Below are 26,603 nucleotides of genomic sequence, written 5' to 3'. Positions count from 1 at the left end.
GCGGACCCTATTTTCTTAAATGGTTTTGAGATTGAAGTCTATGAACCATTTAATGAGTTAGTGATTTTAGGGGGGGGTGGGGGTGTTTTTTTCTTTGGAAGGCAAAGCAGTTATGATTCTTTTTGGCAAAAATAGTTCTCTGCTTTCCACTGATAAGCTCTGTGGATGAAGCTCTCTATAGACAGATAGGAGTAGCCTTGCACTCACAAGCCCTTGTCCTCATGGGGGACTTCAACCATCCCGATATCTGTTGGGGGGACGGTACGGCCCAGCACAAGCAATCCAGGAGGCTCCTCGATTGTGTGGAAGACAACTTCCTCTTGCAAGTGATAGAAGAGCCGACAAGGAGAGGTGCCATGCTGGACCTCGTGCTCACCAACAGGGAGGGGCTGGTTGGAATGTGATGCTCCAGGGCAGCCTTGGCTGTAGCCATCATGAGATGGTCGAGTTCGAGATCCTCAGGACAGTGAGAAGAGCATGCAGCAAGCTCACTGCCCTGGACTTCAAGAAAGCAGACTTTGGCCTCTTCAGGAACCTGCTTAGTAAGGTTCCATGGGATATAGTCCTAGAGGGCAGGGGGGCCCAAGGCTGCTGGTTGATATTCAAGGATCACCTGCTACGTGCTCAGGAGTGTTGCGTCTTGACTAGAAGGAAGTGCAGCAGGAGGGCCAGGAGACCTCCATGGATGGACAAGGAGCTGCTGATGAAACTTAGAAGGAAAAAAGAAGCTTATAAAAGGTGGAAGCAAGGACACGCAGCCTGGGAAGAATACAGGAACGTTGTCCGGGAAGCTAGGGACCAGGTTAGGAAAGCTAAGGCCCAGATAGAATTGAGTCTGATCAGGGATGTCAAGGGTAACAGGAAAGGCTTCTATAGGTATGTTGCCACCAAAAGGAAGTCTAGGGATAATGTGGGCCCTCTCTGGAAGGAAATGGGTGGCCTGGTTACCCTGGATTTGGAGAAGGCTGAGGTTCTTAATGACTTCTTTGCCCCAGTCTTCACCAGCGGGTCTCTGACCAAGCCACTCAAATCTTGAAAGGCAGCTGCAGGGACTGTGAGAATGAAGACCTTAGGCCCACTGTAGGAGAGGATCAGGTTTGAGATCATCTTCAGAACCTGAATGTACACAAGTCCATGGGACCTGATGAAATCCATCCGTGGGTCCTGAAGGAGCTGGCGAATGAAGCTGCTAAGCCACTGTCCGTCATATTTGAAAAATCATGGCAGTCAGGTGAAGTTCCTGATGACTGGAAAAAGGGAAATATAACCCCCATTTTCAAGAAGGGGAAGATGGAAGACCCAGGGAACTACAGACCAGTCAGCTCTCACCTCTGTGCCTGGCAAATTTTTGGAGCATATTCTCCTGGAAAGCATGCTAAGGCACATGAAAAACAATGAGGTGCTTGGTGACCAACACAGCTTCACTAAGGGGAAATCCTGCCAGATTAATTTGGTGGCCTTCTATGATGGGGTACAGAACTGATGGATAGGGGCAAAGCAGCTGATGTCATCTATGTGGACACTTGTGCAAAGTGTCTGACACTGTCCTGCACGACATCCTTGTCTCTAAATTGGAGAGACATGGATCTGATGGATGGACCAGCTGCTGCATAAAGATTTGGCTGGATGGCCTCACCAGAGAGTTGTGGTCAGCCTGGAGAAGAGAAGGCTGCGTGGAGACCTCACAGCGGCCTTCCAGTATCTGAAGAGGCCCTATAAGGATGCTGGAGAGGGGCTCTTCACCAGGGACTGTAGTGATAGGACAAGGGGTAGTGGGTTCAAACTTAAACAGAGGAAGTTAGATTAGATATAAGGATAGTTAGATATAGTTAGATATAAGGAAGAAGTTCTTTACAGTGAGGGTGGTGAGGCACTGGAACAGGTTGCCCAGAAAAGTGGTAAATGCTCCATCCCTGGCAGTGTCCAAGGCCGGGTTGGACAGAGCTTTGGGTGACAGAGTCTAGGGTGAGGTGTCCCTGCCCATGGCAGGGGCTTGGAACTAGATGATCTTGAAGTCCTTTCCAACCCTAACCATTCTATGATTCTATGAAATTGTGTCATCATATAGTAGTGTAGGAAAATCCACATGTTCACTGTGCTCATTGTAACTGTTTCTGAACACTAGATTTACTGGCGCAGATTCATAATTGAAAATACAACTGCCCCAGTCAGTTGTCAGAACAGAATCGGTGGTGTATTATTAAGTCAAATTAATAAAAATGCTTAAAAGAGAAGCTGCAGTCAGAAGCTGATTGTAGAGTCAGTGCTACCTGCATGTAGCAACATGAAGCAGGACCTGGACTGAAAGCACAGAAATGCATGTCTTCGTTAAAGTGTGAAATATTTGTCATGAGCATTACAAAGAGAATTGCTTGGGTTTGTTTGCACAGCTCCCACCAAAATAATGTCAACTTCAGCAAATTTTCAACACCCAACTTGTCACTACCTGTGACAGCTTGTGTAGAAATCACTGCAGCTGTAAATTACTTGCACCTGTAAATTTATGCTTAGATTGGAAGTTATTCCAGAAGACTCTGCCATGTCCCAGAGGTACCATTTTTGCTAGTGCAAAGTGATGTAAGAGATGTACTTTGTCCTGATGAACTCCTACTCTAAAATAGCACGGCCCAGTCTAAGGTGTGATACTACTTTAGTGGGGGAACAGCTTTAAACTGACAGAGGGGAGATTGAGATATTAGGAAGAAGTTCTTCTCTGTGAGGGTGCTGAGGTGCTGGCACAGGTTGCCCAGAGAAGCTGTGGCTGCCCCATCCCTGGCAGTGTTCAAGGCCAGGCTGGACAGGGCTTGGAGCAACCTGGTCTAGTGGAAGGTGTCCCTGCCTGTGGCAGGGGATTGGAACTAGATGGTCTTTAAGGTCCCTTCAAACAGAAACCACTCTGTGATTCTATGCTTCTATTATTTGGAAATGCCCACTTGGAAATGGGCACAAGAAGAATGAGCAATTAATGCCAGGTTCCACAGGGAATCTGGGAAGTGACAGAGGTCAGAACCAGAACATTCTGAAGATTCTTCTAGACTAGTAATTACAAAACTCCCAGATTTGGGTTGTTCCTATTTGTTTATTTGTTTTTCTTAAGGGCTGGTTGCATTCTGGTGGCCCAGGAGAAGTTGAATAACGCCCAGCCTGGGGCCTTTGCTCCCCTAGAGAGATACTGTATTTTGCAGTGACTTTTCAAGAACATCCTGTGAAGCAGTGAAACATAAGTACTTCCCTTTTCAGGAAGGTTTAAACTTTGCACCACCCACTTCTAGAAAGTTGAAGAGCTCTTGTAGGTAGGAAGCATCATTGCCCTTCATGTTGGCAATTATTAAATTGAGACATGTTTCAGTTAGGTGAACTGCCTGGAGGCAGTTAGATTTGGGACTTGGGCCAGGTCTAAAAGTTGGGAGGGGTAGGAGTGTGGAAGAAGTCATACCCCTCAGCCTGTGCTAGAGCTGGGAAGGTCATTTGCTCAGTGTCATTCTTATGCTGTCCAGAGAGCACCAGCACTCTTTCCCTCAGTATGAGATGTTCCTCTGCCCTCTGGGTGGGTATTTCTGGCGGAGTTGAGTTGGGAAATCTTCCAGCATAAAGTAGATCCCCAGAGGACAAAATTAAGTAGGTAGTACTTGTACTGACTTGCTGCAAGACCTTGGATTGGGCATTTCAGCATCATGTGCCCCTGCAGTGGAGGAAGATTAGTGTTTTCCAGCTTGTTGATGCCTTACTAATTTAAGGCCTGTGAAGTGCTACATAAATGCAAACTGACTGATGCCAGGAAATGGGGAGATTCAAGGTATCTCTGTGAAGTGTCACTGCTGCTCCTTCAGCCTCTGCTCTTTGTTCCCTATGTTTTTTCTTACTATTTTAATGTTTTTATCTTGTGAATCTGCCTTTGAGGGTTCAGTAGCAGACCAAATGTCAAAATGGGTCTTGGTACAAGCATTTGCCTTTGTTCTTGTTTTATCAACATGCTTCTGGCATGGCCATACAGGCAGCAAAAGCAACATCATATCCTCCTTGTCTTCAACGCTTTGCATTCATGGCATTGTGAAATGTGGGTCTGGAGACTTTGTATGGTACTTGTGCATTAACAGGATCTCCTTTTGGTGTGAGTAACACCCTCACGACAGTTCTGCTTTGTCAGTTGGTTGTTCCTGCTATGGAACTGGAAACGGTTCACAGGGAGGACGAATCCCATTTGTTCCACAGAATGAGGGCACTTGATGCCACCCTTGTGTAGTCAAGAGCTTCTCATACATGTTTTTTGTTGTCTTCTACCTCTGAGATGGTTGGGACCTACAAGATAGCTGGCTGCTTTTTTTTTTTCTTCATTTTCATAGTTATCAGTAACCTGTTGATGGTGCTACAAGGTATGGAAGTCAATGCTAGCTGTTACTTACCATTTTTAAGAACAAAGTAAAGGTTGCATCAGTTTTTGCCTCTATTATGTATTTCCTGGCTTTTGAAAGTTTGAACTTGTGATTGTAGTAGGGCACCTGGCACAGGACAGTTTTGTCAATGTGAAGTTAAATGCTTTTATTGGTGAATATCCCAGTTTGCTCAGTTGTTGTGTGAAAGAAGTTGAAAACATATATCAAATGGCTCTCAAAAGAGAAGAGCTTGACAATGAGTTTTGCGAGGGGGAAGATGGGCTGAGATGAAAGATAATCTGCTGCTACAGATTATTCGTAGAATCACAGAATGGTTTGGGTTAGAAGTGACCTTAAAACTCATCTAGTTCCAACCCCCTGGCACAGGCTGGGACACCTTTGACTAGACCAAGTTGCTCCAATACCTGTCCAACCTGGAGCAACAGACTAAGTTCTTAAACATGTCAGATCAGTCCACTCTCCAAAGTGGAGTGGAATACCTTATGCTATAGATGAATGCTGGAACAGGTGAGGTAATTTTGGTTTTCTTCAAATTAAACTTGACATGTTTTGTCATTCAGTTTCTCCATGCTGAAACAAGCTTTGGAGGAGAGGCATAGGTAGAGTGAAGAAGTCTTATGCATCTGTATCCTGTATTAACTTATGGCAAGTTTACGTCAGCAGATGAGGCTCAGTTTATTCTGATAACATCCAGGTCTTTGCCTGTCTTTGATTTCTGAAGCAACTAATTCGTTGGTGAGCCAGCTTGAGAACCACTGTCCTTTTCAGCCTTGGTTTTAAAGTGAATGGACTCAAGCTTCTCTGCTAGAGACCCCAGCAAAGAGTGAGATGAAATTCATTTCAATAAGTTAAATTCCTTCTGCTTTGGAGAGGTGAGTATTAGACAAGCCAAAGGCATGTCACTTGTCAACTTCTCACCCTGATATCTCTTCAAACAAGTGGGTGAAAGTTTTCAGCCTAGCTTTTTGCAAGTATGGTTTTTTTCTCCATGTTGCAGCTGCTTTTGACAGTTCCTTAGGGAACCAACTGAGTAGGCTGTGCCAGCTGTTCACAGTCAAGTGGTAGGTAAAAGTCTCTTGTGTTGAATATACAGTTGGAGCTCACACATTGGCTTTAAGATACAGGCAGAGAATGGAAGGTCATGGGAAATCTCCTATTTCTGATCAAATATGCTTCAGCTTCCTTTTTGAGAGGAACTAAGTATCTAATAGTTTACTATGTAGCAGCTGCTTAGTCCTGGTATTCCCAAAATTTAAAATATTTTTTATATGGATATGACCAATTCTTAAAAAATAAAACAAAACAAAAAAAAACCCAAAAAACCAAAGGGATTGGTATTGGATGTACTGAAACAAATTCCTCATGGGCAATGTTTGAGTAAATCTGTTGACAAATACAAACACTGTGATCCCAATCCGGAAGCTAACTGCCTTATCCCTAATACAAACAAACAAACAAACCTTCCCTTTATCCAGAGAAACCTCTTGGATGATAAACCTTCAAGTCTAAATACAGTCCCAAATTTAAACAGGAAACTGACATTTTTGTAGTCACAGTGGCTGCCTCCTCCCATGTCCTCAGGCTCAAAAACCCCATATGTTTCTAATAGATGCACGGAGCGCTTGTTATAAATGCTGTTCTTTTATGTCAACCCAGTAACTTGAGTAGAAAATTAATTCTTTTGGTCTGTTTAGATTACTGTCTCTGATTTTCAGCCTTGTTTAATAACATCAGGGGGTGAGGCCCTCCATGAGTCTGTACCTCTGCTGGCACACAGGGTTCTCTGCAGCATCCCTGTGACCTGTCTTGTCATCCTTGCAGAAGGCTCAGGCATAGCCTTAAGCCATACTCTGTAGCAGGTAAGACCCTATGTGTTCAGCTGGGGTTATCGCAGTGCCTGGCATACCAGGCTGGGTTGGTTTCCATCTGTCCTTACCCCTCTTCACCAGGGAGGTGCAGTGCCATCTCATCGTGGTCAGTTGGGTCATAGGAGAATGACATAGTTTAGTCTTGTCCAGCAGCAGTACTGGGAGCTGTTAGTCACATGGAGCTTGCATTCCTTAAATAAATGAGTGATTGCAGCAGCTTTCTTAGTGTCTAAAAACTGCTTATAATATGTGCCACTCACTGGGTCAGAGAAAAGCTCCGGTTTTTTTACACACCATGAGCGAAGAGTGCAGTTCTGGCAGGCAGAAGCATCCGGGTTCTCCACATAGTAACTATGAGCTCTCTTCCTTCTGTAGCTCTGCAGTGAATCTGACTGTTTTCAGAAGGGCCTATAGGGACAGGACAAGGGGGAATGGCTTTAAACTGGCAGAGGGGAGATTTAGATGAGATATTAGGAAGAAGTTCTTCCCTGTGAGAGTGGTGAGGTGCTGGCGCAGGTTGCCCAGAGAAGCTGTGGCTGCCCCATCCCTGGCAGTGTTCAAGGCCAGGTTGGACAGGGCTTTGGGCAACCTGGTCTAGTGGAAGTTGTCCCTGCCCATGGCAGGAAATTGGAACTAGGTGAGCTTTGAGGTCCCTTCCAGCCCAAACTGCTCTCTGATTCTATGATAAGATCCTGAAAGGTCTGTAGAAGTGCCTTTTCTAGCAGATGTGGAGTGTTATAACAGTGTCATTCTCCTTACTTTCACCCTTGTAATTTCTTTCCACCAGAATGCTATAATGATAATGAACAACTAAATTAGCCAAAGCAAAACATTGAATACATATGGAGAGACACAGATACCCCAAGCTGAAGTTTCATTCTGAAAGGGAGGTTGTGGAGAGTCCACAGAGTACTCTGTGAGAAGTTCTTCTGCCATTCCAAGTGATCAAATACTGTGATTTTAAGATACTCATGTTAAAATTAAATGTTTATTGAGGCTAAGAGGAATTTGTGAAACTCAAATGTTAAAGGCTCCCGCAGCACTCTCAGAATGACAACTGGGAGGCAAAACTCACTTTGGCAAGACAGATTTATTTTCCAGGCATTTATACAGTAAGACTTTGCACTCAGACTTTTATCTACGTGGAAGTGAGCTGCAGCAGAAACTTCGATAAATGGCAGTGGGGTTGTTTCCCCAAAATAGTCATCTCTATCTTGGGTACTAAGTATATGACATTGGGGGTTAGCAATGAGGTACCATTTTTCTGTTTTGTGGAGGTGCAGTTTCATATATATTTAATTTCAAGAGACTGTAATAACTTCTGCATGGACTTTGAGCTTCTGAAGGGAGAGAAAAAGTAGTGCTGTGGTTTGTGGTCTCAGCTTTTGGAAGCAGGAGAAGTAGCAGGAGCCATATACATTCCCTGCCTATGGCAGGGGGGCTGGAATTAAATGATCTTTAAGGTGCCTTCCAACCCAAACTAGTCTGTGATTCTATATATTCTCATGGTTCAATTTTAAAAATATCTTCAGCCAAACCTTCTCCTCAACTTTGTTCTTTCTGCCCTCTTACGCGCTGCCTGTCAGGGATTGTAAAATTATGGATCCTTATTTCTGGTGGTTCCTGTGTGTTTTTTCAAAACATAGGGTGACAGTGTCAATCTGGAGGCAGCAGTGGGTCTTGTGACTCTGCTAACGCTGCATTAACCATCTGTGTCACCTACAGTGGTGTGTGGCAGTGTCCTGACTCAGTTTTCTTGCATGCAAGGTGGAGATAACTGATAGCTTTCTGTACAAGTGCTTGGATCCATGGATGGAAAGAACTGTGAAAGAGGCTAAGCACTGTAGTTTGTAAGCGGAAAATTGACCTTTAGTTAGTCTCCCCCTTCTTCTAAGTATACACTGTGTTTGTTTGATAGTGGAAATCTAATCCTTTGGGAAGCACAAATTCCTGTAACATCTCTGATATGTATAAATAAAAACATACTCGTCGTTACAAACAACATCAAAGCAATTACAATATGGATTAAAATACACAACCAACCCCCCCTCCTCCATACTAATGTGCAGCAATGCGGACTTCAAATGAAGCCATTAGCAGTATCTACAAGTATTTGGTAAAAGCAACCACACTTGTGTAGCTACAGGCAATGAAAGTCCCTAGTACAAAAAGGGAGGGACAGGGGGAGTAGCCTGCACTGATCTAATTAGTCAATGAGGCACAAAGTATGTAAAATCTCATTATGTATCACCAGGAATATTTGGCTTGAGCAGTAAAGAATACGTAACTGATTTGTCCATGGATTCCCATCTTTGAATCTTCCAGCAGGAAATAGAATTTCTGAAAACATACTAGAAACACAGACGTATGCGTTTATATGCACACACATACAAATGTATGTGTGTATGTGTGTATCTGTGTTTATACATGCATACATGTAGCCAAATCCTTTCTCAGCCTTTACTCAAGGCATTGCTTTCATGAGAATGTTCCTGTTAAGGAGGAAGCGAAGATTATTTTTTCGGTTCCTAATGAAGATTCTGAATCTTGCTAATGCGCCTGAAAACACAGTGTGTGGTTGTTCCAGTATGACTAAACCCAGACGATGGGTTTGTCCCATTGCCCCAGGCAGTGCAGCTCATGCATGAAACAGCTCTTCTCCCTAAAGGCGATCTGCTTAAAAATGGGGACTTAAAATGATTTTTTTTGTAACTTGCTGCTTGCCCTTTTCTTTTAAGCCTTTCGGGGATTCATGTTACATAGTTTAAATTTCTCTGAAACCCAGAACACTTGAAACATTTATATTAGAATTTAAGCCAAGATTCCCACCCAGTCAATGTGTCTCAAGAGCTGAAGATTTAAGTAAAATGCCAAATGTAAGTTACAAAAAAAAAACCCCAACCAAACACCAAACAAACAACACCACAACACCAAGGCAGCCACCCACTAAGCCCCAAAGCTAAACAGACAAAAGAAAAGAGGAGAGGGAGAGACAGAGGCACTGAAATGAAGAGACTAGTTCAGTCTTGCCAGGTGGCCAGTAGAAGGTAAAAAAGAAGAAGTCTTTCCACTCTAGCATCCCATTTCTTCCACACATATAGTAAAAGAGAAGGTTTGTGAGTTTCTGGAAAAAGTTTGTAGAATAAGAAGGATGTATGGGATTTGGAGAAAGTGATGAGTGTTATCACTGTAGGTGCAATTAGTGAGTTAGCTCTTGTTTGCAGGGTTCTTTAGTAAACATTTAATGTTGGCGGTGTTCCAGCCACATTCTGTTCTGCCCTTTCCTCCACTTTTCCATGCTGACATGATCATTTGTTTAATCCCATTCTTGAAGAAGTTATTATCATCATTCTTTAATTTAGATGTTAAAACCTGTGTTGATCTAGTCAAGTTGTTCTTTATCAAAACGAAGCTAGGGTCATGCTTTTTCCTTGCTTGCTTTCTCAGCTTTCCAAAACATCTCTTAAATATGGGAATTTGGATCTATCTCACATGCGTCCCCTTTTGCCCTTTGTTCTACCTACCCTGGTTCAATAAACAAACATCATCCTGGAACTGAGGTATCAGTGCACTGGGAAAACAGGATTTTTATTCCCGCTTTGAGAAGTGAAAACCAAGGCCAGAAACTTCCCCCAGTTACTACTTAATAGGTACAGTGACAATAATTTCTGTAACCTGCTGCAAGATCCGAGGGAGTGTTAATGGTCTTAACAGCTGTGTATGCACATAGACATCGTGTGAAGCATGAGAGGGAGTTATGTATGTTTAAAATGTGTTTCATCCCAGTTTATGGATGAACTCTTAAAAGGAATGATGAACATTATCATTTCTCTGCTCCAGCTACATTAAGCTTACCACCCTGCCTCCTCTGAGTGCCTGTCCTCTGTCTGAGGGAACATGAACCTTCCAACATTGCAAAGCACGCACAGCCTCTGTGTTACGTTGATCCTCATCCTTGTCAGTTAAAGATGGTCTTACTTTTCCTGTCAGCTCAACAATTTGTTTTCACAGAGGCAGCTCTTCTGTGTCCTGTTCTGCAGCCTTCAGGAGATGGCATCTTCTGAAAGGCAGGTCCAGTTGGTCTGCTGTTCCCCAGATTAGACAGAACTGCAGCTACTTAGTATATGGCAGTCTGCGTCTTTATCTTCTCTGCCCCAGCCAGATTAGTAGGCTCATTTTTGTTGGCCACCTTTGCATCTGTCACTCTGATTCTTCTTTGCTTCCCTCCCTTGAGCTCTGCTGGGACATAAAAGTTATCCACTCAACTCCTCCTTTTGCTCTGGTTGAGGAGGCAATGTGGATCCTGGTCATATCAGAAATGGCTTGAGGAAGAGGAGAAAGATCTTGTGGCTCTCAGAAGCCAAGGTGAACCCAGTCAGATCTCACAGTTCTGACTGGGTGTTACTTGCAGTAAGCTCTCTTCTCTCTTCTCTCTTCTCTCCTCCCCAGAACAAGCAGCATATACCTACTAGTCCTTCTCAGAGGCTGCAAACTAACCAGGTCCCATCTTGAGGTAGTTTTTGCTCTGTAAGCCGTGCTAAGCAGAACTACATCAAGACGCAGCTGGCTGTAGGTTTTTCCTTCTCTTAGGGTGATGGAAAATTAAAAAATTTATTTTATCTTTAGCTATCTAGAGGGTTGTGGGGGTTTTTGTCCCCAGAGAGCCTTCTGAATGTTTTGTCTGTTTGGAGAATGCCTCCATGGCCACTTTATGGTGTGTTTTTTGGTTTTGTAGCTGTTTGTTTCAGTGTTTTCCAATGCAGTTGTAAACCAGTACTGGTGAAATGGTGTATAGAAATGAACCCCTTTCAGCTAATTATAAATAAATAAACCCACAAAACCCAAAAATGCAGGGCCTAGCTTTTTGATGAGGACGGTCTCATCCCTTAAACTCTTACATCATTTTGTTCTGCACTTACCACTGAATGGTACAGCAGTCTTAAAGCCAGGAGTGCTGTGCAAGGTATGAGATCAAAAGGATAGCTGGAACTGAAAGAGGAATGCTGAGCCTTTTTTGGAACAGGGGTAGCATGCTTCACAAGTGTTGGGGCCCTGCACTTTGAGCCAGAGTCTAAATCTAACTTTAGAAAAGAAGTTAAATATTTGTGTCCATGAAAACTGAAACCAGGTCTTTTTGCAGGCCTGCAAACTTGGTGGAGATGATCATAAAAACAAAACCACTCGCAGTTACTGAGATTGCTAAATGAGTGATTACCACCACATGGGGTTGCAGAGGTCTCTGGTAAAGGGTAGAGGGGTTGTCCTCACAACCCAGTTTCAGTTGGTACCTGGGGCCTTATACCTAGAGCCCCATAGGTGGCACATTCCCAAGAGGTGGATCTCAGCCAGCACTCTCTGGTGCTGGACTTGACCCTCGAGTGAGAGGCTGACGGGACTGATTTATACACATGAAATATGAATGCAGCACAGTGTCTCATTCTGAATAGCTGGTGTGATTTTGCAGCACGCTTCTTCAATGAAAAGGCAAAAGGTAGCTAAAATAGACTTTCTAGCCTTTTTATGAGCTGCTTTGTTCTAAAGTTGGCTGAAGGAATGAGTGGAGTATTAGCTGTGGTATGCTGAGGAAGACTGCATCTTGACTAAACAACCAAAAAAGGGAGCTCGGATTGTCACTCAGCACAGCTTACGAAGAGAACATGGCAAGCGCAATACCAAAATCAGATGCTACTTTTTCTGTTTTGTTTTGTTTTGTTTTTTGTGTGAGTATGCTTGTTCCTTATAAAAATAGACCTCTTCTTAGAGGAGAAACACTTTTACATTATCCACAAGTGTACACACAAAGGAGGTGCATACGCCTTCAGAGTGGGGGAAATAAGTCCTGTAGTGCAGTGAACAGGACACTGAGAGTCAATGAAACCACGGTCTTGAGTTAGGAATCCTCCTCCTGCTCCGTTGTGTGCTTTTTGTAGAATTTGGGTCACGAGGCAGCCAAGTCACTCACGTTCATTAACCACAAGCTCTGGGAAGGGCAAACTTGTAGTACACCAGTGCTTTCCTAAAATTCATGTAAAACAAATGCTAAGAGGGAGGTAGTGATATATCTGAGAAATACTTGTTAGCTAGCAGTCTGCTCTCTGATACGCCAAAAGCTGGGTGTGATACATGTATCCCAAATGAAGATCACGGGAGTCTGCTGAGCCTGCGCAGTACTGGGAGAAATATGTTTTTCTCTTTGGTACCAGTCTGTATCCTGCAAGTCTGACACGTGCCATGCAGGTTTGCCCAGCTACATCAGCAATTCATAAACTTTTTCTAATGTCATAAGGTGAGTTTTCTAATTGAATGGAACACACAGATCTGACAAAAAGGAAGTCTTGATTAAATCTGTGATAATGCTGCAGAGGTTCTTCCTGTTCTACTGGTAAATGGTTCATTAAGTATGTGAAAAGACGGGGGATCATGAAGGGAAATAACATTTCAGGAGCTGATGTGTCAGCTATTATGGGATTATTACTTACTTACAAACTATCTAGAAAGGTGCTGCTGCTGTCTATATATGGGGGACTTTACACCTATGGGATGATAATAACCTGTAGATAGCAAAACCAAACAGAAATGGTATGTTGTTAACAAGACATATATTTTAAATAATGCCTAGAAATATATCTGAAATATTAAGTTTACCTTACAAAACTAGGTTTTAAAAGATTATTTTTTTAATCTACAAGAAAAATTAAAACTTAGAATCATAGAATCATAGAATCGTAAGGGTTGGAAAGGACCTTAAGATCATCTAGTTCCAACCCCCCTGCCATGGGCAGGGACACCTTGCCCTAAACCACGTGGTCCAAGGTTCTGTCTGCAGCTTAATTTAGCAAGGTGCAGCTTTTTCTTTTTTTTTATCTAATTAACTCATTCTAAAGAAAATACAGAGTTGTTTTTTTTTCTTTTCATTATGGTTATGTTTGAAGCTTATTAACATAATTGCACCAAAACTGGGATTGACGTTTCTTGTTTTGTAAGAGTGTTGTGGTTCTCAGTTACCACAGGTGGCAGACTGTGTGTTCAAAATGCATTCCATATGTGCTGGAGACCACAGTGTGGAGGAATTTACAGGGTACAAGATGGGGTGCAAATAATGGAGGTGGGAAGGACTCATCTCTGCTTATAAAAAGGCTTCATAAACAGCAATCACACAGAAACATAGAATGATCGATGTGGGAACAGATGTTGCCCTTCTCTAAGACCCGCTCCAGCATCTCAATATCTCTCTTGCACTGAGGGGCTCAGAACTGAACATAGGACTTGAGGTGCAGCCTCACCAGTGCACAGTACAAGGGGATGATCACTGTCCTGGCTCTGCTGAGCACATTATTACTGATGCGTGCCAGGATGCCGTTGGCCACCTTGGCTGCCTGGGCACAAGCTGGCTCATGCTCAGCTCCGTCAAGCAGCACCTCCAGGTCCTTTTCCATCAAACAGCTTTCCAGCCACTCTTCCCCAAGCCTGGAGCATTGCAAGGGGTTGTTGTGGACCAAGTGTAGGACCCAGCACTGAGCCTTGTTGAACCTCATACCGTTGGCCACAGCCCACTGATCCAGCCTGTCCAGATCCCTCTACAGAGCCTTCCTATCCTCCAGCAGATCAACACTGCCACCCAACTTGGTGTCGTCTGCAAACTTACTGAGGATGCTCTTGATCCCCTCATCCAGATCATCAATAAAGGTATTGAACAAGACTGTCCCCAATATCCAGCCCTGGGGACACCACTAGTGGCCGGTCACCAACTACATGTGGCATCATTCACCGCTACAGTTTTGGGCTCAGCCATCTAGCCAGTTTTTTACCCAGTGAAGAATCCACCTATCCAGGCTATTAGCAAATATACCATAATACTGTTTGAATTACCATACTTCAGATTTTCTTGGCTGGAAAATGGTAAGATTTCTTTTTTTTTTTCCTTTTACACAAAAGTATTTTTGGAAACATTCTTTGATTTTGTAGGTATTTTCACAGAAGCAGCTTTTTTGATTCGTTTTCCAGTAGAACATGATTTCTTTTCTAATATTAGATATCTGATTCCTAAATGGACTTCTGTGAATACCCCTACATCTTTCGGTTGTGCCATTGACCTCTTCTGAGCTGAGAAATTAAAAAAGGGCATCTGGGGTCAGGCCAAAGTCCATCTGTTCCTAGTGTCTGAATCCAACAGTGAACCAAAACAGGTATCTACAGAAGAGGAAAAGCTGGGTATGCATATGCTATTTACCTGACCAACTTTCTCATCTTTCAAGTATTTTTAAGCTTGGGGTTTTTTTCCTTGACATGAAAGGGCAACAGTTGATCCATGTAGTTTGGGTGCTTGGGAGCTAAAGGTTTAGTGATCAGCATTTTTGTCTTTGCCCTTTACCTAAATTAAAATGTACTGTTAGAGGAGTGTATTTGTGGCTTACATGAAATGCTTTCTTAAAATTAGATTTAAAAAATGTAGTACTCCATCACTCTTGTTCTAGCCTGGGCTGCAATGTTACTTGTGTGCTACAGAAGCAACTATTTTAGAAATAACCATCCTTCTAAAAACAAGCCCTCCCATCCAAAATCATAAAAATACAGTTATTAGTGTTTCGTTGTCCTTTCTTGTAAGACCCGTCTCCTGTAATATCAGGTTTTCAGTTGTGCTGGCCTTCGAGAAGGGAATGCTGTCATTAATGAATTCTTTAAAAAAAGGTTGTAGTTCAAATTCACATTGATTTCCCACCCTGGGCTCTGTACAGCTGTTGATACTGGATCTAACTGTGGACAACCTAGTTTAGGTTTCTGTGCATGGCTTTTACTTGTGCTTTGTCGACATACACCCCATGCGGTGGTATATAAGACTAAATTTATTGGATTAGTCTAATGCAGTGTTTCTATGAACAGTACAAATAGGAGGGAGTCATGATCACAGTTGGCTATTTACTTGGGCCAGGAGACTTCATGAGATGAGAAACTGAATGAACACGTATAGATACATACAGGAGTCCCTTAGCTTTCCATCGTCTCCCTCCAAAGAGTCATCGTATGCCTACTGCCTTTGCTTGTATTTGTATTGGACTAATATTTCATCTTTCTCCTTTTGACAGGAATATTTGTTTAATGAGAGAACCTTGATTCAATTTCTGAAGAAGGGAGGTACATGAGATTTGGCTTATCTATTATTAAATGAGGAAAAAAGCATCCATTCTGCAAGGTGTACTACTGTGAATAGATGGACATGTCAGCTAATGTAGGGTCTGTTATTTTAACCTTTGACTTCCAATGGCATTTCCGTATGTGACACTTCTGATGACTTAGAGCATAAAAGTTTCATCATTTGGGTCTGTGAAGCACTGTACATGCCTACGAAGTATGAAGAGGATGTGAAGAGCTACAAGTGGCTTCTGATCATTGTGCTGTGGTGAAGTTAAGAAGTTGGAAAGGCATATTCTTTTCATAATGGATGCTAGCTAAACTTTAGAGTTGTCGCATGCCCCCTTAAACTTAACTCATGTTGGTCAATATTTCAGAATGAAAAAGTACTTACAGAAGGTAAAATTTCCCTGAAGTGTATTAAATAAGCGACTTACACCTAAAAATAAAACCAAAATACTAATTCAGTAGATCCTCTATGTTTTAGGGTCTAGCCACCAGTTGCCATAAATTATTTCGAGAATGTTTGTGTTTAACATTTTCCCCTTTTAAGGAGTTTTGAAGCATGCCATCGTGTTCCTGCTTAGAAGAGATAAGTTACAGAATTCACCAGCTGCATGCTAAATCCTTTGATATCCTGTGAACACAACAAAGTTCTGAACTGTCAGGCTGATGTAACTCATATGGAGAACATTATTTGCTCCTAGATGAGATTTATAAAATATAAGCAGGTTCAAAATCTCAATCATGTTAACACAACCTTTCCAAGAAGAAGAAATTTATCCATCAATCAGTGTTTTGAAAATCTTGCCCAAAAATGCAATACTCTCTCTGGAACTAAGAAGATTTTGTGAAGTCCTAGGAGAAATGTCTTGTCATCCTCCATCCTTGACAAACTAAATGGCATGTTCTGCAGTGAGAAATGAGTGATAGTTTGCAATTGGCAATGAACACTAACACCTAGCAATGTGAGAGATCAGAAAATAATAATAATGTACATCAACATCAAAACTTACCTGAAATGAGAATGATTTGAAAAAAGAGCCACAATAGCACATGTAGGATTAATCCACAAAATGTTATGACAATTGAAACCTTATGAATTTTTCTTATGAAGCAGCTTTTACCAGATAGCCTAACTATTGTCAAGGTGGACAGAAATTATTGACAGTGATGAGGAACTGCTTTCTAAATTCTCGAGTCTTAAGTGCTTGAGGCAACAGATTGCTAAGAGATGTGGGTAGTCTTTTTATGTGGAAAATAGCCAGATATGTCTGTTGTCTATCCATTCCTACCCTTTTATATATATTGATTCTGTTACTGTTTGTTGTAATGTTATGCTCTTTTCAGAAAAGACAGTTTGCCAGCATCTGCCAATACATGCCTAGCATTAAGCCCCTTCAGACCAGAAAATAAAAAAGGGGTTCACTTTTATCCAGAAGCACTGATGAAAGATGGTTGTGTTTCAGCTGTTGGAAATACTAACAAATGGCTTACACTCAGCTGAATATAGGCTGTGGTATAGACTGCTCACAGCTGCTTCACTCTTCTCTCTTGGAGGCAGACTTCTTTACCCTCCAGAGTTTTCCACTTCTCTCCATTTTCCATTGTCTTTTTCTTTCCCTGTTGACTGCCACCCACTTGATTGGTTTCACAAGTTCTTTCTTCAGCCAAAGAAGACTGGGCACTGTTCACTTGAGATGCCTTTTCTAGAGTATCCTCGTGAGAATCATTAGAAGCCATTCACAGAATCACAGAATGGTTGAGGTTAGAAGGGACCTCTGGAGGTCATCTGGTGCCAGCACCCTGCTCAAGAAGGGCCACCTAGAGACAGTTGCCGAAGACCATGACCAGACTGCTCCAAGGATGGAGACTCCAAAACCTCCCTGGGCAGCCTGTTCCAGTTCTCAGTCACCCTCCCAGCAAAAGAAAGCATAGTTCTTCTCTTCCACAGGGGAAGAGGAATAGATCCATAAGACCCACAAGCCCACCACACAGGTCTCCTAATAATATGGCAGTCATGTAATTTTAACATTGCCAACCTGTTATGTTCGCTTACTGCTCACATAGTGATTTAGCTCAGCCAAGAATTGGTTTCCATTTGACTGCAGCTTTGTCTATAGCAATTGAATAAATTTTGTTTTATCTTAATGAATTAAATATAGGAGCAGGGTGTCCGAGTTCTCTTTGCTTTTTGTCAAAAGACATCCTATACATATGCTGAGTAGTTGTTCTTTTCACAGGTGCACCTGAAATATAACTCGACTACATGAATCGTGCTGCTGTGTCAAATTCAATTGCATTGTTTTACTTTAATCTCTTCAAAGAGCCAAGAGCTTTTGAGCGTTATATTTGGAAATATTTGTTAAATCATTTTGCATACGCTGCCAGAGCATCTAAAAACAAAATAAAAATCACACCTTATCACCTTACTGTGGGGTTTTTTGTGTAAGTCAGTTCATTAAGGTTTGATGTTGATTTCAGTTTGTCCGCGACAGATTTTAGCTGAGTTTGGTGATGTCTTATTAGGAAATTTGTCATCAAAGTCTTAAGACTAATCAGGGGCTTTTAGTGTGTGCCTCTGTTCAAGGAGGGCTCTCAATGTTTTGTATGGAAAACACAGCAGATTTAGTGTTGCATTTGTCCTTTGGCTGAAGTCGAGATCCATTCATCAGTTACAGAGAGAGGATGAAAACCCTGAGTAGAAAAAGTCTAGTCCCTGTGCTAAATGATAAGGAATACACCTTAACAGTTTCTCTTTGGCTGCAATTGGCAGACTACACACCATTTCAGGTATTAAATGATGAGTTAATACGTCATGTCTGGAAGTGTTTAAGGCCAGGTTGGATGGGCCTTTGAGCAACCTGGTCTAGTGGAAGGTGTTTCCTGCCCATGGCAGGGGAGTTGGAACTAGATGAGCACTGCTGGGTGGGTCTCACCAGAGCAGCATAGAGGGGAAGAATTCCCTCCTTCGACCTGCTGGTCACGCTGCTGGTGATGCAGCCCAGGACATTGTTGGTTTCTGGGCTGCAAGCGCACCCTGCTGGGTCATGTCCAATTTTTTTGACCACCAGTATCCCCAAGTCCTTCTCAGAAGCGCTGCTCAATCTGTTCCTCCATCAGTCTGTACTGATACTGGGCGTTGCCCTAACCTATTTTGCAGAACCTTGTACTTGGCCTTGTTGAACTTCATGAGGGTCATGAACACATGGTTCAAGTACACATGGATTTAAATAATGTATGTTTCTGCATCTTTGGATCCAATCTTTGCTGGTGTATTTTAGTCAGCATCTCTAAGATTTGAATTAAAGTTCTACTATCTGTGTCTGTAACAGTAGTTGGAAATGTGATAGTTTGATCATTGTCATGCTGATGCATCATTATAAAGGTAACGGTGTCTTGTTTCCTTAGTGTGGCACCAGTTTGCCTCCAGCACCTGAGTATGTATAGTGGACTTTTGAACCCATATTGCCTGTGGGATTGATACTGTTTTAAATAAGTGAGCATTTGGGGTTTGCCTGGAGATGATGTCATGAGATAAGTGCAGAACCATTTGGCTTTTAACCACAGATACAGCTTGAATATTTTTATTTTTTTTTAATGTACTCTATTTAGCTTAACAAAATAAAAAGGCATTAATCTTCAGTCTCTGCTACTTCATCAAGTAGTAGAAGAATTGTATGCTGATAGGCTGACACGGAACTCCCCTGAAGCTTAGTTTTCAGGAATGCCAGTGTTATTTTTAACTGTCTCCAACAGGAAGGAATCCAGATGTTTACATTGTAGTCTGTGTTCAAATTCACATAAGCTGCTAGATAGTCTTAAAGTTCTCGTGGAGTTGTTCTCTACAGTTGAAGACATCCGCAATGTAGCACTGCAAGATAGACTGTTATAGTGATGATTTTTGTTTATAGCATAGGCAAATATAGGATGCAGTCACTGACTGCTCACCTCTCTGGCTGGTGGTGGCTGGAAGATGAGATGTGTGCCAGGTGCCCACCAAGCTGCTCTACCATTCTCCCTCCTCAGCTCGACAGGGGAGAGAAAATACAATGAAAGGCTCGCGGGTCAAGATAAGGACAGGGAGAGGTCGCTCAACAATTACAGTCACAGGCAAAACAGGCTCAGCTCAAGAGGAATTAAGTTAATTTATTGCCAATCAAAACAGAGTAGGGGAATGAGAAATAAAACCAACTCTTAAAACAACTGCCCCCCACCCCTCCCTTCCTTGCAGGATCAGCTTCACTCACGGTTTTCTCTACCTCCTAGAGAGTGGTGCTGGGCAACGGGGAATGGGGGTTGTGATCAGTTCATCACACATCCTCGCTGCTTCTTCCTCCTCAAGGGAGGACTCCTCACACTCTTCCCCTGCTGCAGTGTGGGGTTCCTGCCATGGGAGACAGTCCTCCTTGCCATGCAAACCCAATACGGTGTGCTAGCATTTAACAATTTTTTTTATTATTTTTTTTTTTTAAATATAAAATTCACATAGTAAAATTTTTTACCACATTTTATTGGTGTTTCTCTACAGGGGAAATGTGGTGCTCAAATTAACTATGTCACAGAAGAGATGCATGTTGTTTTCACAAATTGGTGAAATATTATAGGTTTTCAAAGTGGAGATTTCATTTTTTAATTTATTTCTATATCTACCGTGGTGTGTGTGAATATAATGAAATTCACCTGCTAATTTAGTAAGATGTGGTTGTCATTGGTCATGTTAAAAAAAGAAATTGTAGGTGCTTCTGCTGCTTACCATGTATGGAGAAAACTTTACAACTTATTGTTTTATAATATCTGTATTATGGGAAAACTGATGGTTGATTTTGACTACCCACAATATTGTTAGGCATTTAATGGTTTAGTATTACATTGCATGTAAGGTATAGACATTTTTAAAGTAAGAAATAAAAATTGCACTTAAATAAACACTTAGCAATTTAAAAGTCAGGGGAATATGTATTGAAATGGCCATAGCTGTCTTTAAATCACAAAAATAGAAGTGTTGCATGGTGAAGGCAACTTAATCACCTACAGAATGCAGGGTTAGTATGAGTCTGAATAAACAAATAATTTCCAAATAATAGTGAAGAGGAGACTATTTAAAACTTCAATCACAAGCCATGGTAGCCTAAATTTAAGGACAGTAGTTGTCCACTTGTGATGCATTTCTAGCCGCAAATGCATTGAATCACATTGGATAATAAATTGTCTTCAGTTGTGGTCTTTTGTTTTGGTTTTAGTATGACACTGAACTTAATGCTGCTCATAGTACAAATTTTCAAGTAGCACCTTAAAAAATACTGTAGTTACATTGCAGCTACCAGTGGCAAGAAGTAGGATGGGGAGGAATCTGGGGATTTGTCAGATAAATATTTTGCCTGTGTCTTATAAATACACGCTCTTTGCCATGGATGAGACGTCTGGAATACTCAAAAGATTATTGCACTTTGTGTAGTAGATGGAGGTGACTTTAGGCATGTGGCATGGGGAATTGTATGTGGACATTTTAATTTCCTATCTTGCCCAATGATTGTTGATCAAGGTCTGACCATATGAATATCTCGTTATGTCAAGCAATATGGGGTAGCACGAGATCATTGTAGTGATGGCTTATGAAATAATTAACCAATAGCGCATATATATTGCGCATATGTATATATGTGGGGCTTATTCCATCTCCAGTATTATTTTGCTTTCTCTGCAATTTTCAGAATACAAATTTGCATGAGTCAACACTTATTCCACATCCTTAAGATCTTGCTTATCACAAGTGCAGGCCTTGTTGTGCCCTGAAACAATTTTTATGGCTTCTGTTCCCTGTGGTTGAGAACTGAAAGTCACTCCAGCAATCCCTTGTTTCTGCAGGTAGAGTTCAGTTGAGACCAAGACATGAATGGAGATTAAAAATCTCCTGAATCTCACTCCCATCCCCCAAAAACACTCCCTTTGCAGTGCTGTTTACAGGTTTGAACTGGTGCAAGTTAAATTCATGTTGCTTTGGTTTTTCATGGAGAAGGGGTGAGAGAAGCCACTTTCAGTCTTGCCATTCCAGTATATTTATCTTTCAACAAACTTAGCAGTATGTTCTTTTGAAAGCAGCATGCTGTGAATTTCAGGAGGTCCTTGTGTAAAAATAGAGGAGTTGTCAAAATATGGTTGATATTGCCATTTTAATTGCACCAGCATTAGAGAAGATTATTTTTTCCTTTTTTCTTGTCATCCCACAGGTCATAAATGTTGATGGAACAATGAGGAAAACCCTCCTAGAAGATAAGCTTCCGCATATATTTGGGTTCACACTGCTGGGAGATTACATCTACTGGACTGACTGGCAGAGAAGAAGCATTGAAAGAGTTCACAAGATAAAGGCTAGCAGAGACATCATTATTGATCAGCTGCCAGATTTAATGGGCCTTAAAGCAACAAGTGTTACCAAAGTGTTTGGTAAGAAGGAGCAATCATATAGGGTGAATCTATAATAGTTTCTAGATGGGTTTGCTTGCATTAAGCACCTGTTGATTGATTGTATTGAGAATAACTGTGGGCTTATATATTTTAATAATTTTAAAGGAAAACTGCACCTATTGTTTCTGAAGTTGGGAAAATACAGTGTATGGGCTTCCACTTCATAGTGACATTTGACATAAATCTTCCACAGCTTCCCACTACACTCCTTGAATTTTTATGAGGAGAACTTTATTCCCACCTTCAAGCTATAGGAATTGTTACTTTTGGTGCTCACAGAATTGCTCCATTTTCTGCTGTTCTTTTCTTCTAGTACAAAGTCTCAGTGATGTTCAGTTAGCAGAATGGTTTTTACTATGTTGAGTAGTATAGGCAGATTTAGTGGCCATTACAACATTGCCTTAAAGCACATGGCACTACAATATTAACTTTAACACCTAAATCATACTTAAATATTAACAATTAAATCTTGCCCTTAGTATGGAATCAGCAGCTGGAGCTTCATGTTCTTCCACTGCATTGGCTGAAACGGGCAGCCAGTGTTCTAGGTCCTCTGCCAGCATCCTGCAGAGCAGTGTGTCACAGGACCTCCTGGCTTCACTAGTAACTCGTGAGAGGTGCATTTTCACAACAGATCTACTACCTGGAACACTGGAGTCTGGGCATAGCAGTACATGGATTCGTTGGTCAGCTATCAAAATTACTGAGAATAGTTTCAACAGGATCACGTGAAGTATATTGTCAAACTACACCTTGTCAGTCCATGGATTTCCAGCCTTTCAGGAAGTTTTACTTGAAGTCCTCAAGCTGCAAGCCTTGGCATTAGCCTGAAATATGTATGTCCTAAAAAGGGAAAGAAACCTGGTTGAGACTGATCTTGTAGATTTCCTTGTGGTAATAGTCTTTAAATATCCAAATCCTTGGTTGCAGCAGATGGGGTATAGCAGCCATTTATCTTTTGGTCCTTGTTTTGTCTTCCACATTCCCTTCCTATCCGGTCATGATTGTTCACAGGGTAAAATAAGTGTGAGATTGTGGTGATCTTGTTGGAACTGCTTCTGCTAATGAATCTTCTCGGCTTTAAATTAAACAGCTGAGAAAGAACTGCAGTTATCCAGCTCTTTTTGCATTATTTTGTATCAGTGAACATTTGAAAAACTGGTGGATTCAAAGAGATACAAAGAGGGGGTACTTGGCCAAAAATGACTAAGCTGAACATGTATGTAATTACCCTTCTTCAGTGTGGGAACTTAATCATTGGGGAAACTAGAGGGATGTGTTTGTAGTTGTTTTTTATGCTATAAGAGGGATAGGACCGGCTTCCTAATCCTTGGATAGAAGGAAATAAACAATTTTGATTGTTGGTTTGGGTTTTTTTTTAATTCTTTGTTGACAACCCATAGTGTTAACTTATTTTGAAAAAATATGATTACACTGTATTTCCACTCAGCATTCCACCTACCTCCACACTGCACCAGTAACTGTGTTGTTTTGTGTTTTCTTTAAGGAACTAACCCATGTGCAGAGAACAACGGAGGCTGCAGCCATCTGTGTTTCTTTACACCCCAGGAGACCAGGTGTGCCTGTCCCATTGGCCTTGAGCTGTTGAGTGACATGAAGACTTGCATCATTCCTGAAGCCTTCTTAGTTTTCACAAGCAGAGCAGCAATTCATCGGATTTCCCTTGAAACAAATAATAATGATGTTGCTATTCCTCTTACTGGAGTCAAGGAAGCATCTGCTCTGGATTTTGATGTCTCTGATAACAGAATCTATTGGACTGATGTTAGTTTGAAGGTATTACTGACATGTGAATTCCCTGAATATAAAGCCACAGAGCAGTTACTTTGATCTAACAAAGGTCTCTGTTACATGATCTGTCCTGCAGTTGCTAATGTTGTCATTGAATTGCATCCAAGGAGACTCTTGGAGATGAAGACAGTTGCATTGTTGAATGCACAGTTGGGTGACAGGCATCTTCCTGCTTCAAAGAAAAATCCAAAGTAGTGTCTGCCTGTACCAAATGCCTTGGATGCTGTATGTGTTGCATCCATATATGCATCTATTGTAGAAAAGCTGTTTTCATGTGACAGAGTAATTTAAACATTGAGCTTGGCAACCACCCCAGCTTTCTATCCTTTTCCAGTTTTGACTTGAAAGGCGATCTTACTCAATATTAACATTTGGCAAGTGAACTTTGGACTGGTTGCTGTTAGTCTGTGGCTCCAGCTTGGCACAGAAAAGGCCAGGGAACTTGTCCAGTACCCTCCACACTGTGTTAAGCCCCAGCCTGTCCCCAGTTCTATCTCAGTGTGTTCCCCAGGAGTTTGACATTGCCTATGACATGTTTAGGTCACATCCAGGTGCATGCTAAAATGAGTGTTGTGCTGGTCATCAGCATTACTTTGCTTTTGAAGTGAAGTAACGGTAGAAAATGATGGGTTCACTTCACTGGAACTGAATTCCTCTCTTTAGCCTTTTAATAGGTTTTCCAAGAGCAGTCAAAGTTTCCTTGCCAATGTGCCTAAGCCATAATAGGGAAAAGCTCACTTTTAGTGACTGCAGGGCATGTGGAGTTTCCATAGCCTCTCTGTGAAGACTAATGAGAGCTGTGCTTTAGCGTTAACAGTGCTGCTTGTGGTGTGGATACCTTTCCTTCAGGAACAGTGCCAATGTAATAAATTAGCATACTGCAGACACAGTTACTAAATAAATCTCCCACAAGCACACGGAGAGCAGGACTGTGGTCATCTTAACCATTTGTAGTGGAAAATACATTACTTCAGCTGCATCAGCGCATAGATCCTAGTCTCACTCTGTGCAGAACTGGAAAACATGTTACTTGTTTGTGGCCTCCTGAATTATCCAGCATACTCTATTTTCACATACATATCAGTGTATGTTTCGACACATCTGGGTTTTCATTCACTCTGCCCACCCGCCTCCTGCAGCTTAGCAGCAGGTAGTAAAACTTCAGAGCCCACGGTTTTCTCCCTTTCCTTTGGTGACCACCACTTCCCCGATCTTCTCCTGCCTCTGGTTATATGAGGACTCACTTTCAATAAGGATTATACTTTTTTTGAGATGTGGGTTATAGCTGTAAAAATATACTATGTGATTTCTGGTTTTGAGATTTATGTAAAAAAGTCACAGAATCACAGCCTGGTTTGGGTTGGAAAGGGCCTTAAAGATCATCTAGTTCCAACTCCCTGCCGCAGGATAAAATATAAAAAGTCTCTTACCCCGACACATTCATTTTTCAAATCATTAAGAAATTAAAAGCTGAAATACTGGCAGGTATGTAGAATGATTGCTAAGTGTTGATAACACGGGTGGGTAATTGTACATTGGTCCTGGAAGTTACCAGTGATTTAGCTGGGGGTTGTTTCAGTGGTCCTTGTTAGGAGTGTCTTATTTGTATGTACACAGTCCTTGCCCCATGACTTGTTTTGTTGGGTGTACTAAAGTGTAGATGGGATCAGCAAAATTGCTCCTGGTGACTAGTCATGAGAAACAATTTAATTCAGGCTTCTGTGAATTGAGATGTGTTTCTGAGACTTAAAACATTACAGTGAATAAAGTAATTAAAAAAAACCCACCAAACTTGTAAATAGGATGGAGAAGAGATGAAGAAGAATCTGCAGATATATAGTGCTTTCTGAAAATCATATCCTTTTAAGATGTCCTGGACTGGTCACCAGAAAACATTAGCTTTGAAAATTCATGTCTTTTCATTCTGTGAACTGCTGTATCTTTTTTGACTATGAAAAGTCATTTTAAGAAATGTAATACTGGCTGATTTTTTTTACTGATTTATTTTTTTGTACACTAAACTTGATAGTAATCATTCATTTTATTTCTGTGGGCTATCTGTAAACACTGTAATATTTTTACACAATTGTTTTCCAGACCATAAGCCGAGCTTTCATGAATGGGAGCTCTGTTGAACATGTGATTGAGTTTGGGCTGGATTATCCTGAGGGAATGGCTGTAGACTGGATGGGAAAGAACCTTTACTGGGCAGATACTGGAACGAATCGCATTGAAGTAGCCCGCCTAGATGGACAGTACAGGCAGGTCCTTGTGTGGAAGGACTTGGACAACCCAAGATCTCTGGCTCTTGATCCTACCAAAGGGTAAGGGACAGTGCTATTTTTCAAAGCTTTGTGTGCATATTCTTGTACATTACAGGTTAATTGGCAGGTTAATTATATAGCTCCATTTCTTTAGGGTCTTCAGAAAGATGATAAATGCTCCACAACCCTATGGGTTACAATGAAAAATTAAGACTTGTCAATCGTATTTTTCTGCCTTTACGTACTGCAACACTGCATGGGTTATTTTATTTTTTTTTTGTTTAAATTATTATTATTATTAAGAAAATAAATGTAGAAAAAGCAAAACATGCAGCTAAACGCAATCTTAGCTGATGTACTCTTTTGTTCGCTTCTTGTTGCAGATACATGTACTGGACTGAATGGGGAGGTAAACCTAGGATTGTTCGAGCATATATGGATGGAACAAACAGCATCACTTTGGTGGACAAAGTGGGTCGTGCCAATGACCTCACTATTGATTATGCAGACCAAAGGCTATATTGGACTGACTTAGATACAAGCATGATCGAATCATCAAATATGCTAGGTAATCTAGTGTTATATTGCACCAGCCAGTGCAGTGTGCACTGGCTGTAGTAAAACAATTGAATAATACAAAATTGGCATAATATGATTGATATTAAACT

General features: G+C 41.5%; 1 protein-coding gene across 2 annotated transcripts in view; it reads left to right on the top strand.

Moving 5' to 3' along the window:
* Positions 1-26,603, top strand: part of LRP5 (LDL receptor related protein 5) — a 131,812-nt gene that overhangs the window by 73,886 nt on the left and 31,323 nt on the right. For both annotated transcript variants that reach the window (XM_030483861.1, XM_030483860.1), the window contains exons 8-11: positions 21,622-21,838; positions 23,367-23,656; positions 25,769-25,995; positions 26,319-26,503. In XM_030483861.1, the coding sequence (XP_030339721.1) occupies positions 21,622-21,838; positions 23,367-23,656; positions 25,769-25,995; positions 26,319-26,503 (919 nt within the window). The remainder of the gene's footprint in view (positions 1-21,621; positions 21,839-23,366; positions 23,657-25,768; positions 25,996-26,318; positions 26,504-26,603) is intronic.

The sequence above is a fragment of the Strigops habroptila genome, chromosome 4 (genome assembly GCF_004027225.2).
Source record: "Strigops habroptila isolate Jane chromosome 4, bStrHab1.2.pri, whole genome shotgun sequence".
Classification (NCBI taxonomy): domain Eukaryota; kingdom Metazoa; phylum Chordata; class Aves; order Psittaciformes; family Psittacidae; genus Strigops; species Strigops habroptila.
This window is presented reverse-complemented; position numbering and strand designations above follow the sequence as displayed.